General features: G+C 36.4%; 2 protein-coding genes across 3 annotated transcripts in view; both read right to left on the minus strand.

The window, feature by feature from the left end:
* Positions 1 to 6535: 6535 nt before the first annotated feature.
* LOC143369388 (protein gooseberry) overlaps positions 6536 to 16605 on the minus strand; it is a 63396-nt gene continuing 53326 nt past the window's right edge. For both annotated transcript variants that reach the window (XM_076813262.1, XM_076813261.1), the window contains exon 6: positions 6536 to 7670. In XM_076813262.1, coding sequence (XP_076669377.1) covers positions 7454 to 7670 — 217 coding nt within the window. In that variant the 3' untranslated portion in view covers positions 6536 to 7453. The remainder of the gene's footprint in view (positions 7671 to 16605) is intronic.
* Positions 9109 to 14311, minus strand: LOC143368766 (histone-lysine N-methyltransferase SETMAR-like). Its single transcript, XM_076811826.1, has 2 exons — positions 14273 to 14311; positions 9109 to 10035 (listed from the first exon to the last, which is right to left on the minus strand). The coding sequence occupies exons 1-2, from the start codon at positions 14309 to 14311 to the stop codon at positions 9109 to 9111; spliced, it is 966 nt and encodes a 321-aa protein (XP_076667941.1).

The following is a 16605-nucleotide window of genomic DNA, read 5'->3' on the forward strand; positions in this document are numbered from 1 at the left end:
GGATCTTCCCTTGTAAGTAATTGTAAGGTTCGCCCGCATCTGATTACATTTCTAGAGGCTTCTTAATTTTACATCAGCTTCGTCCTCGTTACTAATACTAGTCCCCGCGGCTCCCTGACTTTGCGTCGAGTTAGTCTGCGTCCCAATCTAAAAAACTGATAAATCGAATTGCTTTGAAACTACCCTCTCTCACCGTACGAAACTTAACTAATTGTTTTTTCGATAAGAAATCGTAGACAGTGCTCGATTTAGCGAAACAGTTTTGTCGATGGAAAAAACTGTTTGTGGATAATAGGGGAGACCCGGGCTGGTTGTCTCAAGGGGTAGGTTGACTAATTCTTAATAACTTTGCATCGATATATGCTCTACCGTGGAAAGATTCACTGTAGAAAGAAGTCACTTCTACTATGACATGCATTTATGACCGACCCCGCGATCGCACGTTTTTTAACAGTTATTAGCGTTTGTTGGAAAATTGGCTAACAAGGGGAGTACACCATGTGGTAAATACCGATTGAGATGAGCCTTGGCACGATGGATCTATGTCGAAAATAAGAAAATAGGTGTCCGAGTGTTTCTGCCAATGGGCTTTAATAATAGAGATATTTAATGGGCTGTGGGGTTTTAATGGGTACAAATCACACTACCCTGGCGCCCCTGAGGGATTCCCCTCTGAAGGAGTCGGGGTGTCTTTTGAAGATTTCCCTAAGTTAACAAAATTTATAAAAAAATAATTTATAAAAAAATTTATGAAGTGTTTTTTTAACGTGGACACATCTTCAAAAAGCACCCTGATTTTTACCCACTAAAACCCCACGGCCACTATGGAATTTTTAATAGTTTATATGTAAGTCTCTATTATTAAGGCTTATTGGCTGAAACTCTCTACCACATGGTGTCCTCCCCTTGTAAGTAAGTAAATATTTTTTCTAAAATATTTTATTTTTTCACGCCCTATATAGTTACAATAGAATAAATGTTAAAGGACTATTTTAAAGGTTGTTTATTAGACGATCTATTAACATAGTATTTTTGTTTATACATAAATAGTTGAAGGTTATATAGATTATTGGTGTGAAAATGATCAGTCGGGGCTGGTTCACTAACAAGGGAACACCGCGAACCCAGACTCACCGATTGTAACACAACTTTGTGGGTTTATAGAGTGATTCAAAACAAGAAAAACGGTGTCTTTCACTTGGGCCCTATCGCCATTTAAGGGGGTGAAAACTAACCTCAAACTCAAATTGGCACTTCCACTTTTTCGTGTATAACTCTCAAAGTACAAGAGACAGAAAAAAATGTATCAAACAAAAGTTTAATGGTGCAATAAGCGTTACAAACTTCTGTTAACAGAATTTTGAAAAGAGTTTAAAAAAATATATATAACTGACGAAAAAACTCTTTTCAAAATTTCGTTAACGGCAGTTTGTAGCGCTTATTGCACCATTAAACTTTTGTTCAAAACACTTTTTTCTGTCTCTTGCACTTTAGGAGCTATACGCGAAAAAGTGGAAGTGTCAATTCGAGTTTGAGGTTAGTTTTCGCCCCGTTAAAGGGCGATAGGGATCCAATGAAAGACACCGATGTTCTTGTTTTGAATCACTCGAAAAACCCACAAATTTGCGTTATAATCGGTGAGTCCGGGTTCGCGGTTTTCCCTTGTAAGTAATAACGTTAATAAGGTTTAAATTGTTATTTTGTTATTCAGAAAGCGATTTTTATTTTTTGTTTAAATTTCACTGTGTTATAAAAGGCAAAAGTGATTCAACATTCAGGGAAACCTGAATATAGTAAAAGTTAATGATACGTCTGTACAGCGTCTTTTTTTACAAGACACGGCAACCATAAAAAACAGTCCATTGTCAGAGAAGAGGTCTAATGTAAATTTGACATGTTGAAATTTGTATTCGAAAAAATAGTTATGGATAAAAGGCATTTTTTGTTAAAATTCTCAAAAATTTTAAATTTTAATATTAAGGTCTAAAAGTTTGTAAAGGCGCGACATTTGAACTCGAAAATTGCCCGGGGTGCGATACACTCCGTGTGACCACGAAGGGTTAATAAAATTATGGAGTAGAAAATGTATTCAATTCACAATTACACAATTCAACTTACTGTATCTGCAGACGAAAGTCTTTTTTCGCCTCTCTATTTAGTTTTAAAAGACTCAAGAGGACAGTTTCTAGCAAGAGTACAAATGAAATTCATTCAGGCCATCTAATCTTCTCCTTTCTGCTTCAAAATCTACCAGCTGATCACTTTAAAAAATGGTTTACGTAAATATATTTGCCATATGTGGAACCTCGAAGCGCATTATTCCTGGATTCTTGGAGCGAACATTCTTTAAATTAATGTTTTACAACCACTTGTTCGTCGTGGAAAGTAGACAATTATCCTTACAATACAAAAAAGAAACGACAGGATGGCTGCAACTTCTTGAAGTTTTCGGTTTCCGCATTTGGAAGAACATTGTCAAAATTCTATCGGTTTAAGGCATTTAAGGGCCTATGCGCACGGCGAATTTTTGCAGCGATACAGTCGCAATACACTTGCGAAGAGGCTGGGATGCTAGCGCGATGCAGTCGCTGCCCGTTTATCTTTGCTCACTTGCGTAGCACAGTCGCGATGCAGCAGCGATACAAATGTGACGCAGTGTTCGGAACGATGGAGCTGCGGTGATGGAGGGGGAAACACCTACAGCAGCGGTGGTAATGTGTGAATGAACTGCGCCTGCGTCAGTCACGCACACATTACTACCGCTCCTGTAGGTGTTCCCCCCTCCATCGGTGCAGCCGAATCCCTCCGAACTCTGCCGAACACTGAGTGAACGCTTAGTCGCGCGTTTGCATTGCAAATGCAGCACAATCGCTGGCAATTGTTTCAGTTGCCCTTCTGCAGCGATGCAGTCGCGCGTTCGCGAAATACGCGACTGTATCGCTGCAAAAAGTCGTCGTGTGCGTAGGCCCTCATACTTAAGGGGTCATGCTCAGTCAGGAGGCCGAAAATGGGTGGTCTTTAGAAATTTTTTACTCAAAAGCTGTAACACATTTTTCAAAAAATCTTTTTTCCTTTTGCGGATTGCATTTAGTACCGTGCATCGTAATTTTGTTATTCAAAAATATTTATCAATAACTAAGTTATTGTCCATCACTCGAAGATTCTCTAAAAAAGGCTTCTGCTGTGACGACTGCTACTCGAAAGTCGATCATCAAAAATAAAAAATTCAAAAGAATTTACTTATTATATTATATTATCTAGTATTTGAACGAAGGATTTTTCGAAATATTGATTTGGGAAAAAATGGCTGATGTTTAAATAAAAGTTTAAAATTGTTATCATAAATCGTGTCTGATTTTCGTCAATTAAAAGAAAACTAAGCATCGGATAAAAAAATCCTTGGTTCAAATACTAGTTAATATAATACGTAAATTCTTTCGAATTTTTTATTTTAGATGATCGACTTTCGAGCAGCAGTGGTTACCGCAGAAGCCCTTTTGTTTAGAGAACCTTCGAGTGATGGACAATAAGTTAGTTATTGATAAATATTTTTAAATAAAAAAATTACGATGCACAGTACTAGATGCAATCCTTAAAAGGGAAGAAGATTTTTTGAGAAATGTGCTATAGCTTTTGAGTAAAAAATTTGCAGAGACCACCCTTTTTTCGGCCTCCTGACTGAGCATGACCCGTAAAGGGGTTACGCCACCCTGAAAGTTTTGAAAACACGATTTTTTTCCTTTGCATTTTCTTATTACGTGAAGTTTTAAGAATAATTTAAGTCATTGTAGACGCAAAAATTCCCCAAAATAGCCGAGTTATAGGCTTTCAACGAGGCGCGGATGTCGATATTCCGCAGCAGGTAGCGACCATTCTAGTTTTCTTCTTTTGCGTTTTTCTCGAAACTACATTTTCAAAGATGACCTATCAAATATCTCCAAAACTATTTGTCCGATTGAGGTCAAACTTGGCACGCATATTCTTAATAGTATTATCTACGATGTAGCATATCAGTTTTTCCATCCTATACCCCATTCGTATATAATGAATGGTTTAAATTCGTTTTTTCATGTGAAAAACGTATAATTTTTTTCACTTTGCTCTCATTTGTGCAATAAATTTTTCTTCTCAAATCCCTATGCTACTTCGTAGGTATTTTATTAAGGAACACGAAAATCATCGGGTTTTTGATTTCAGACGAACATGTTCGTTATAATTTGTTAGGTTAGTCACGCGTGTAACGGCGGACGAGCTTCGCGGGAGAACAAATAACTCGGTCATTTTTTAATATTTTTGTACAGTATTTATACAATATATGCACTAATACATGCTCTACCCATAAGAAGAAAATAAATAATTTTCAACCTCATAGTATCGGTAAAAAAAATTCGTCTAGTAAAACTTACTTCGCATAAGTTTATGCGATACTCCGTTGTGCTTGGTGTACTTACCTAAGTATTTGTGTTTGAAGCATTTTTTTATGACTATCACTACTGATAAAACTACGTCAAATAATTTTTCTTTAACCGTACAGCATTATTCCTTGAAGTTAATCACTACTTTATTATCAGACATTGGTGTAAATTGTTACTATTATACAGCTTGTACATGTTTATAGTCTATTTATCTTGTAAGAAACGAACACATTTTATGGTAAACGTTAATTATTCAAGAACTATCGGTTGCGATCTTAGCTAATACCGAAATACATAAAGTAAGAACGATAATTTTACAGACAGTCATTACAATAATTGTACATTATTATACATCCTTGGATTTAGGATAAAATGAAGCCTTTATTCATCTGAAAAAAATCAAAATTTCTGACAAAGGAGGGAAATAAAAATTTAGTTTTCGTAAGAAAAATTATCTTTATGCTTTATTTGCATAAATAAAAGGGGCGACTCGGATAAACGTGGTGGTTTCTCCCTTAATGTGCAAAAGTAGCGCCAGCGGCACAGTCCTTAGGCTGGACCAATAAACAATTGTACAAAGTTTCGTCAAAACCGGTATGAGTCACTTATTATCAAACGTCTCTTGTGAGCCGATTCGGTAGTTCAGAAAAATAAAAGGTAACATAGTATTCTTTTGAATATTCCTTTATTCCATAACAATCAATTATACAGGGGAGTTATAGTTAATAAATTACAAGAATATCATGTGTGTTAGACGAAGTCATGTTCGCACGCCAGATTAATTAACCGACCAATTAAATCATCTATTTAGTTGATGAGATCACAATGACATCCTTCTCTTATTACGGGAAATTTTGTCGAGTATCTTTCGATGCATTTACATTGTTTCTTGTTAAATACGTGTGTATATATGTACAAACTTACTTATCAAATGTACTCGATCCACTCGTTCACAAATATGTAAATTCTCACACGAGTCTGAATTTACTAGAAGAAGGCAATTGTTAAGGCATTGAATTACACGGAGGCACTGCGTTCACAGTGATTGGTATAACTACTAATTACCACAAAGTATAAATTTCTCCTTTTAACATCAGTGGACTATGTGATACCGAGGAGCAGTTCGCATCTACATGAACGGGCGTGTCCTTATCGTAAGTACTCGGTTAGTGTCGATGTAAAGGTACGAAGTTTATTAGTCATAAAACGAAATGTTAATCGAACATGCATCTGTATCAATTATTTACAGTATCGCGTGTGAAACGTGTAGCGCGCTACAATTTAAGCAGAGGCACTTACGATGTTGTGCGAAGAAATTTTTAAAACCTCTATAACATCTCGGACTAAAAATATAGAACGGATTACACTTAATGGACGTTACGAAAGAAGGATTAATTATCATCGCCTGTTGGATTTCGTATAAATTCGATGCGAAGTAAATCACTCCGCCGTAAGTTACATCACTATCATTTACTTTACCTACATGTTTATCCCCTTGATACAAACGCGTTTAAAGGTATAATAAATCTGTGAAAAGTATTTTATTGCGAACAGTATATTGCAAGACTAACCCAGGATATAAGGGAGTATTAAATCATGCAAGACTTACGCGCACGACGTCTACAGCTACGTGAAATCTTAAAATCGAGCCAGCCTACTCGTGCAACATGTAAATATCATTTGAAATTATTATGACATAAAAAAAATGGTGTACGTGCTCTCTTGATTTGAAAAACAAATGTATGTAAGTAGAAAATTTACGTTACGTTCTACTTTCCCAGCGAAGCTTAAATAAAATTATAGACTGTTCGTGGAAATAATTGAAGTAAATTCAAGGCCAAGGTAAATTGGAATTCCATTTCGTTGGAATGAATTGCAACCCTGAAAGCAATTTCTTAACCTTTATTCTACTTTCTGTAATTGATGAATTAAAAGCTCTGCAACATATATATTCATAGTAAAATTGTTTTCAAGAATTTATTGCACTCCAAAGTAAGATCTGTTATTATAACAGATTCGATATAGTAATAAATAGTTGTTTACAGTGCAATCACCTTCAATGTCCGATTTTAGATCTTACTAATAAAGATATTGTCAACGAAATTGTGAAACATTTCTAATGTTTTGTAAAAATAATTTAAGGCCCAAGCTTTTCATTTGTAATCGATAATTAAATATTATACAATATTCCTAACCCTTTTAAAATTGACGTTCGACCGTTCGACTGCCGTTGTAAATTTTATCCTTACGAGTTATAAATATTTTTATCTGGCACCACTGACGAGGTATACATACTTAGGTAAGTATATCCTACACCTCGTCAGTGCTTGTACTTTATTCTTTCAAGTTGAATCTTTTGACAGAGAAAATATTGATTAACATTTTCTTACAGCATGTGATTATCAGAATAATGTTTAATGTTGGTTTATACGCGTTGTTATGAATAAATATACATTTCTCAAATTTGGAAGGCAACAACTTTGAAGCTGTAATAGGGTTATGGGGCACATCAACGCTCAATAAGTATTATGTATACACTTCAGATCCGCGTGAAACGTAAACATTTGATATAGCAATAAAATTATAATTTTTTTTTATGTACATATTTGCAATATAATAGCATTAATATCATAATTTTGGAATTCAACAAAAACGATTGAATTTTCTTTACCGCCATTTCAATTTACCCAAAGATCATCTAATTATTAATGTATCCTCCGAAATTAGTTTCCTAAAAATATTAAATATTGTAACACGCTTCAGCGCGTGTCCCTCGAAACAATATACAAATACATCGCGTGCATTATTTTCTATTAAAAAATAGTGCTCTACAATTATTCCTACAATTGAGTTATTTTCAGTCCTTTGAAAGCTAGCCGTGCCTTTAAATTAAGAAGGCACTTTGATACGCTACCTAAGCAATTTTTCTAACACCTTCATAATTTTCCAATGCCTCTTCTGTTCCCCGCTCTGACCAAACCAGGGAGAGTGTTTCGACGATGTTTCGTATGGTTACTAATTTAAGTATACCTTGGAATTCAGTGAACTCTACCGCAAACCTGGGACTCTATTCCGCCCAGATAGGGGTAGCCGCTTTTGGCCTCGCTGGGGCTGTGTGGCGTTACGTGGTGGCCCATTCCTGTTGGAGCTGACACCCCCGAAGATGCACCCTGAGCCATGCATGCGCTCATGTTTGCTGTTGTGGGACTGGCACTGCCACCGAGACTGCTACTGTAATGAGAGGCGTTGAACAATCTGCAACAAAAAAATAACACGTATCTCCAGTTAATATTCCATCACTTAGGTTCTGATATTTATGTGAATGGTTCAGTTGAATTCCTGCATAGTATTCAGGATGCGGCCGAAATGGCAGTACACGCAGAGACGGAGTGTTTCCTTGTGCAGAAGTAAGTCAGAAGTTTCTTCTCTAGCCATGTCCATCAATTTACTTTCAATCGTAAGAGAAGGGCTTGACGCAGACTCAAGAAATGTGATCAGCTGGTCTAACTTATCAGTTATGTAGGGGGAGTCCGGGAGAGTTGACCATATGGGAGAGTTGAGCCGCTTCAAATATCTGTTTTAAATTTTTTAATTCTTTACCGTTACCATGTCATGTAACGAAACGACGATCGGTAGTCCGCGTTAGCTGTGAATCAGGAGAACGTGCTTCTTCGTGTTCAGAGTGAAATACAAAGTTTTTAATTATTTCATCGTCATCCTTTTATGTGTCAAGGTTTGTACGAACATTCTATGTTAATTGCATCATATATTAGGCAGTCAAAGTGTGTTTATCCTATTATTTTATTTTTTGTTGTTGGGAAACTGCATTAAAGTCAGGAAGGTGCCGGGCGGGAGACTTAAACCACTCGAGGTGGGGAGAAATGACCACTGGGTCAACTCTCCCCACTTTTCCTCTGAAGGAACACAACGCTTCTACTCTTAACTATTTTTCTTTTTAATTTTTAAGACAAGATGCCATTTCATTGCAAGCCAAAGGAGGGTACTAACCGAATACGTGGATTTAGTAAGCAGGCGTTGCAACATTTAAAGAACATTTGGTAATTTTTTCGTAGAAAAATATTTACGTTTATAATAAAATAACAACCCACATCCAAGAAGTCTTTTTAAAAATTTGCTTTTGCGGTGAGCACTGCCATGCGGAACCAGATTATCTAAAATCAAAATATAAAAAAGCATTGCTTCAGCTTTAAAATGAACCCAAGATGGTGGCATTATCTTTAAAAATGACCGAGATATTACAGTTTAAGTGATGACGCGTCAGCCGATTTCGTTTCAATTTTCGAAACTGTAACCTTAAATATTGCGGAAACTATTTGACATAGGCCGTTGAAATTCAGTATACTTTGTTTTTGCAAGGTAATCGACAAATGCTGTAATTTTGAAGAGAATCGGTGAAACAAAATTTTTCACCTATTCGTTTTGACGTGGATTAGCTCGTTTATGGTAGAAATAAATAAACATAACATTTTTTATGATAAAAAATATATTTTGGAAATCCTCTAATGACGAAATATATTTCTATGAAAGATTCACTTGCTAAGTCCTTTTCTATAAAATTGTATATTTGCATCAACATCCGCATAAGGTACGAGGGTAGTCCCAAAAGTACCTGACCTAACAAAAACACAAACAATTTGAAAAAAATATCTTTATTTCTCTACATAGTCTCCTTTTAGCTCGACACACTTTTCCCAGCGATGTTCCGATGAACCGCAGACTCCACCTCTTCATTGTTGGCACATCTTTTACCACCTAGCCATTTTTTCAAGTTTGGAAACAGAAAATAATCCGAGGGGGTTAAATCTGGCGAATAGGGTGCGTGAGGAAGCAATTCGAACTTTAACTCATTGATTTTGGCCATCGTGATAACGGATGTGTGAACTGGCGCATTGTCTTGATGAAGCAAAGCTTTCTTCGTCGCCAACTGCGGCCGTTTTTCCTTGATTTCTTCACTCAAACGCTGCAATAAGTTCGCATAATACTCGCCGTTGATTGTTTTTCCTCTCTGAAGATAATCAATGAGAATTATACCACGCGCATCCCAAAAAACTGACGCCATAACCTTGCCTGCAGTTGGAACTGTCTTCGCCTTCTTTGGAGCCGATTCTCCCCTTTCAGTCCATTGTTTTGACTGTTCCTTCGCTTCAGGTGTGTAGTGATGGACCCATGTTTCATCCATGGTTATGAATCGACGCGAAAACTCGGCTTGACTCCTGTGAAACACCGCCAAACACTCGACTGAAACATCCTCACGACGCTGTTTTTGTTTGACTGCGAGCAAACGCGGCACCCATCTTGCGCACAGCTTTCTCATGTCCAAATTTTCAGTCAATATGCGATGTACAGGACTTTTTGGAATGCCTATCATGTCCGCTAACTCGCGCACTTTCAGTCGACGGTCATCCACTATCATTTTGTAGATTTTCTTCACCATTTCTGGCGCGGTCACCTCATTTGGTCGACCACTGCGATGCTCGTCTCGGCAGCTCGTACGGCCTCGTTTAAACTCTGCCACCCAATATTTTACTGTCGTAAACGAAGGAGCAGACTCCCCCAGAGTAGAATCTAGCTCCGCTTTTGATATTGGTTGAACTGAGGCCTTTCAAACAAAATTATTGTATCACATAACGACGACCAATTTTTTCCATGTTTCCAACTTCACTGAGAGCGTTCACTATTGATGGCTGCCAAACAAATACTGAAGAACGTAGCGGGTTCAACCTTCAAATTTAAGCTTTATAGAGGTGGTACTTTCGACTATAGTAATTTCGCAAATAACAACTGCCCTGTATACGTCAAAGTCTTGTACTTTTGGGACTACCCTCGTACCCACCTACCATTTGGCACAAAATTCAATACCAAATCATGGGACCAAAACGGACAATTTCTCGAGTCACTCTTTCGAGCTGGGAACTAGTCTCGCAGATGAACCTGGTGCCGAAAGGCCCGAAGAATTCGACAAAGACATTTTGCAGGTTACTGTTAAACAAAATCCAATAATGAAGCAACATCCACTGTTGAAAAATCAGCTCAGAAGTTGGATTCACCTAAATGGAAAGGTGTACAAATACAATGCGGCGAAAGAATCCGCATTGCTTATGGGATGACTTGATAAAATTTTCGGGAACAACTCGGAGATCACCGGCGTAGAAAGTCAGAAATTTATGCGTATTCGACAGTGAATGTGAAGCAGGTCGGCGATGGTTGCGTTCCCTGACTGGCGCGACCGTATCAAAATATTAAAGTGAGGCAGTTTTACCTTCATAACCTCGAGATGAAATTCTTTTTCCGTTTCGCGAGTCTCAAAGTAACCGCCGACAAACGTCTCTCTCGTTTTGCCGTGCAATCAAAGTTCGCTGCTTGTTTGCAAGCCGATACCGCACGCATACGAGCGCGCGAGAAAGCTTCACGCTCGCACACGTATAAATAGGAATCGTTTAGGGCGTGTCGAGACTGCCAACAACCGATTTCAAAACGGAGTAGCGGCCCTTTTGACCGTTTCGGCACAGCAGCACGGTTAAGGACCCTGAAGCGTACCGATGCTGGAACCATTTAATTCCTCTCTCTCCTTCCTCCCCTCCGCTTATTCACTTTCTCCCTCGCGCATCATCGTTTCCTCCCTTCGTCTGGTCTCGTCTCCTTTTAATTCCCTCCGAGAGCGTGCGCAGAACTTGGCGGAAGCTCGAGGATTTATCGACTGTCCCCGTTGCCGCTCTACGAATCTATTTTCTCCTAATCAACCGTGGCTACAAATCACATTCGTTTCTATAGAAGTGTTAATGAATTCTCGCGAAGTTCAGGTGAGACGAACAATTTATATTCAAAGCTGACCGAAATTTAAGATTCCAGCGCCAGGAGAAGAGGAGCAGGCCAGTGACTGTATGCGCTTAATTGCATGAATTTTTAGGCTTTAAACAATCAGCAATGTTATTAGCATTTACACCGTGCTTGTACCATTTATTTTTAATACCTAAGGATATTGCGTATTAGTGTATTCGAAAGTATATTCTTCGCTTAGAAAGGTAAATCCTATTTTTTGTTAAACGATTTTTTTTTTTGTAATCCATATCACGTACTTTAAAACATTTTATAATGAGAATCGTAAGTTACTTTCAAAATATTAACTAGTGTCGTTTTAGTTCGTTGTTTTTACAGTTTTTCATCATAAAGTGTTCCTTGTTTGAATTATTAAGGGGGGGATTCTCCTGTAACAGCCCCAAATTTTTTTTTTTTTTTTAAAAAAACTATTGTTAATATTGCATTAAACTCTTTTGGGATATAAGGAGGCATCTTTAAACTTGCAAAAAATATTTTTTTTATTTCGATCCTTTTTATTAATTATTAATTATTGTAAACCCCTTCGACGATTTTGGCGGCAGGTATCGCACCTGCCACAGTCGTCTGATTGCAAAAAGAAGAAAATATTCTTAAAGTTGAATAATTTACGCTGGGACTGGACCTAAAATTTTAATTTTACTTTTTATTTATAATACTTTTTTCTCGATACAAAGAATATGGTGAAAAATTTGTCTAAGGAAAAATCTTACTTTTTCTTTCAAAACGCTGTAACTCTTTCAATTTTTCTTTTTTTTTTACTTTAAAGTGGACCAATCCCAGAGTAAACTATCTAACTTTAAGAAACTTCCATTTTTTTTTGCAATCAGAGGACTGTGATAGGTGCTACACATCCCGCTAGTAGGAGTTACATCGTTGAAGAGGTAGACAAGATTCCACAATAAATTTTAATAAATAATAAGAAGGATCGACATAAAAAAAAATATTTTCCGCAAGTTTCAAGATGCCTCTTTATATTTCAAAAGAGTTTAATCCAATATGACCAAAAGTTTTTTAAAAAAAAATCTTATATATCAGTTACTTTTGGGGCTGTTAGACGAGAATCTCCCTTAACATGAAATTTTTGAATACTTAGACAATAAATAATATTTATTTACTTTCAATAATTCTTTACACACAAACCCGATATATAAAATATTATACCAATGTAACAGTTACTATATTGTTCAATACAACTTTCTAAAACGCTTGTATGATAAAGGCAAAACACATAGTTATATTTTATAGAGATACAAAATACTAAAGCATTTAAGAGATGCTTTAGAGGTACTAAAACACAAAGAAGCACTCTTATCTTTAGTCACTGAAATGCTCCGTATTGAGTTTGTCTCAAATGCACCATAATTTGAAATTCTCACGCTCTTATAACGATTTCCAATCCTCAGGTATAATTATATTTTTCCTCGGAGTAAAGATTTTAGTTTTTCTTTTAATTTTGATGAAAAATTACTGAGAAGCATCGCCTTTCATATACAAAACGGGGAGTACCCTTTAGTTATAACAAACCATATAGCCAAGTAAGCACGAGGTAGTCTATAATAAACATTTTATGTGCATAACGAAAGAAAAAAAAATATAGGTACACAGAAAAAATAGTAGAAAAGATAAAAGTAAAAGTAACGCTATAGGATATTACACTCTAGCTTTATAATAACTTGTGTCTTGACTCGGTTGAGGCGATCTATTAAAAAATGTTGTTCATTGAATTTAGGGCTGGGACTATTAGAATAATTTAATATTCGAATATTTTACAAGTATTCGAATGCTACGAATAAACTTCGAATACTTGAGTATTCGAATGTTATTATTCGAATAGTATGGTGTGAAGTGGTTGAAAATTAGCTTACAAGATTTCACCCTGACAAATGAACCTAAAGAACTTGATTTATAATTCACACCATACCATTCGAATACATCAGTATTCCAATACTTGGATATTCGAATTATATTCGAATACTTGGATATTCGAATTGCATTCGAATACTTGGATATTCGAATTGCATTCGAATACTTGGATATTCGAATTGCATTCGAATACTTGGATATTCGAATTGCATTCGAATACTTGGATATTCGAATTGCATTCGAATACTTGGATATTCGAATTGCATTCGAATACTTGGATATTCGAATTATAGTCGTCAAATAATTGAGCAACTGAATTATTCGAATATTCGAATACCGAAAAATTCGACAAATAGTCGCAGCCCTAATTGCAATGCGTTCGCCTCACTAAAAGAAGAAAATTTGACAAGGGAGCTTCCTACATATCTTTCAACAAATGGCCTATAAAAATGGTTCCCGTGGCACTTTTTATTCTCCCAAGGACTAGATCATATTAAAAGAAGAAAAAAAATGTATCTTGAACTTCGAGGTCGAGAACAATTTTGCGATTTTTTTAACAGATCTCTACCGATCCAGATTTATAGAATCACCTGCGTCAATCATTACACACAATTCCTTTGCATCCTGCACATATACGCAATATTATTACCTGTAAAATGTAAGTGGACGCCGTGGAAGGCAGGTAGTACTGTATACAGAATAATTTAAATATTAGTTATCGAATCGCATCGAGCGTAATCATACTCGATAACATTCCCGTGCATGAATTTAAGTACGCGTTAAAGCTAATGAAAAAACCTCCGCGGTAACGTTTTGGCTAAAAGAATTCTTTGAGCTACTGAGAGTCGAGGTCGAATCGGTTCCGGGGTGAAAGAAAGGCCACGCAGACGCCGGTTAAAGCTGGATCACCGGCAAAGATCAAGACCCACGTTGGATTATTAGCTGGTAGCGTTTCATTACGAGAGCCGAAGAAGCAACATAATTGAGGACCACACAGAAAACGTGTCGGTGGGCCTCGACTGTTTCACCGCACTGAACCAACAACTCTCTTTATCTTCTTCGTCTTCCTTTCTCCCCCCTGACAGTCCCTCAATCCCACCTGTTCTCTTTTCTACTTTCGTCCCTTTTACACTCACCTTCCTGCACTCTCTCACGGTGCATCTCACTCTCCGCATCCTCCTTCCTTTCCCATTTTTCTCGTTTACCTGTATTTTCTTCTTTTCATCTCGATATCAGGTCTGTTAGAAACTCTTGTCCCTTCTCTCCATTTATATCTGCTTTGGTATGCACGATTGTTTAAAGTCTTCATTTAGAAATTCTTACGGTTCCTACTTTTGTTATTCTAATCAGCATCAGTTTCTCGTCGGGTAGTTGGCAGCAGATACGAAGTACAGTGTACAAGGGCGTTTACGACATTGCGTATTTTAGGTGCTAAATTGTAAAGTCGCGGGGGATGTTTCGAGAAGAAAGTTTTGGGCGACTAAAAATTTGTCATCCCCTTTTTAGACATAATACTGTAAATAGACAATAATCTGACTTAAAAAAATTAAAATTAGAGATTTACACCTGAATCTTAAGATGAACCTTGATTAGGCAGGTCACCGAATGTTGGTATCATCGACGTTTTGTATTCTTTATTACAAGAAAAATCATATTTTACGTCAAGTGATATCACAACGAAATTTGAAGTTTCAGAGTTAACCGCTTCAGAACTTGAGATTTGTTGTAAAATATCTGAGATGGGTACCACAACCTAAGGGAAATGAACCTGACTGACCGCATGCAGACCAACTTCTCCTTGGACCGATTAATTACTCACGATAAATTATTTTTTTAAGTGAAAAGTACCTACTGATTTATCATACCCTACTAAAAACCAACGAAATCAGAAGAGAGAATAAATTCTGCGAAATACTACAACTGGAAAATCTTTTACCCTGAAATCAAAGAAAAGTGATCAATCTTTGAGACCAGAAAGGATATTACCATTCAGCACCGAAGTACCAGATCACACGTAGCTTTAAGGATGAAATTCAGTAACATTCAAAATAAGCGAAAATTTTTGAAAATTGGAGGCATCAATCTTTACGCAATAATAAAACCCTCTACAAAATTTTAGAAAAATTGATTCGGTAGTTTCCAAATTATTTAACTTTCAATTTAACATGTATTCTTATGGGAAAACGCAATATTGAGAATATAACTTCAAAATTAAGAGTGAAATAATAGGCCAAAGTTTTTGAAATCTTACAGAAAGTGTACAGAAAGATCAAACACTAAACAAAATTGTCACAAAAATTCCAGACAATTGATTCGATGGTTTTTGTTTAAATGAAAGAAAATGACACGGAAAACTGGTTTCTCTTCGATTGTCAGCTGAGTGACTGTGAAAGTGCGGCAACGCCGCAATCGCCTCTAGTGGCGGGAATATTTGAAACACGTTACTTCGTTTTGTTCCATATTCGTGGCAGTTTCTGCATTCTTTGATGAAAATGCGTAATTGTCATTATATAGACACGTGAATATAATTTTCATATTCATTTTTTGTCAAAAAGTAGAAAATTTCCTCGCAATATATATAAACCAGATGAAATGGCAATAGTGTATTCATGGGGAAAATGAAGCACAATTTATTTTTAACCCTCTAACTCCTAGAGTTGCACCAGAACACACTCATTTTAAAAGTGCATAAAATTCTATCGCCTATTTATATTTAACTTTTGAAATACCGATTCAAGGGCCTGCCAACAAAAATTTGTAGGTTATGCGACACACACGCGACGCGATTGAACACGATTGAAGCTCGCGAGTACTATCAACCGCTGCACGAGAATATTTTCTCATTGAGCAGCGTTGCCACGATCGCAAGGAATTTCCGACTTATGAAGATTATGTATATATAAGAGTTTTATTAATATAATTAAGGTATACATGATCAACACTCGCCAAATAAAACACATTGACACACTTTTTCACTGCTTTTCATATAAGTAAAAAGAAAAATTATAGTTTGATTATTTCATTTCTAGTAGTTGCATTTCAAGTACATTCCATCAAACAAGTTAATGACAAATCATCAAATATTCAATAAATTAGCAAAATAAGATAAAAAATAAGAGCGAATTCAACTGAATTTGCGATAAAAATACACCATTGCGATTTCTGACTGGTTTTCATCACAGAAAAGGCCTTATTAATATCTTGGAAATGGATTAACTTTTGGCTAAGATTGTCACTGCAGTTCATCCTTAATGACCCGGTAAAAATTCAACGAATTTAGGTGGTAAATTCTGAATCGCCCAATATAATTCACCTTGTATCCATCGATTACTATCTAATTAATTTTTTAATACTATCTAATTAAGTTTTCGAAAGGACAATCGGGTTATATTTTAGTAATAAATCAACAAAGTCCTACAATAAAGGTGTTGACAAATTATCAGATAAATGCAGCTTGGTCATATAAAAT

The sequence above is a fragment of the Andrena cerasifolii genome, chromosome 5, assembly GCF_050908995.1.
Source record: "Andrena cerasifolii isolate SP2316 chromosome 5, iyAndCera1_principal, whole genome shotgun sequence".
Lineage (NCBI taxonomy): Eukaryota > Metazoa > Arthropoda > Insecta > Hymenoptera > Andrenidae > Andrena > Andrena cerasifolii.

What these genes read in the sequence shown, in the direction of transcription:
- LOC143368766 (XM_076811826.1), bottom strand. Translation starts at nt 14,311, where the DNA reads ATGCGGAGAGTGAGATGCACCGTGAGAGAGTGCAGGAAG. An exon ending in CCGTGAGAGAGTGCAGGAAG is followed by an intron (nt 10,036 to 14,272) that starts GTGAGTGTAAAA and finishes TTTGTTTGAAAG; the next exon opens with GCCTCAGTTCAACCAATATC.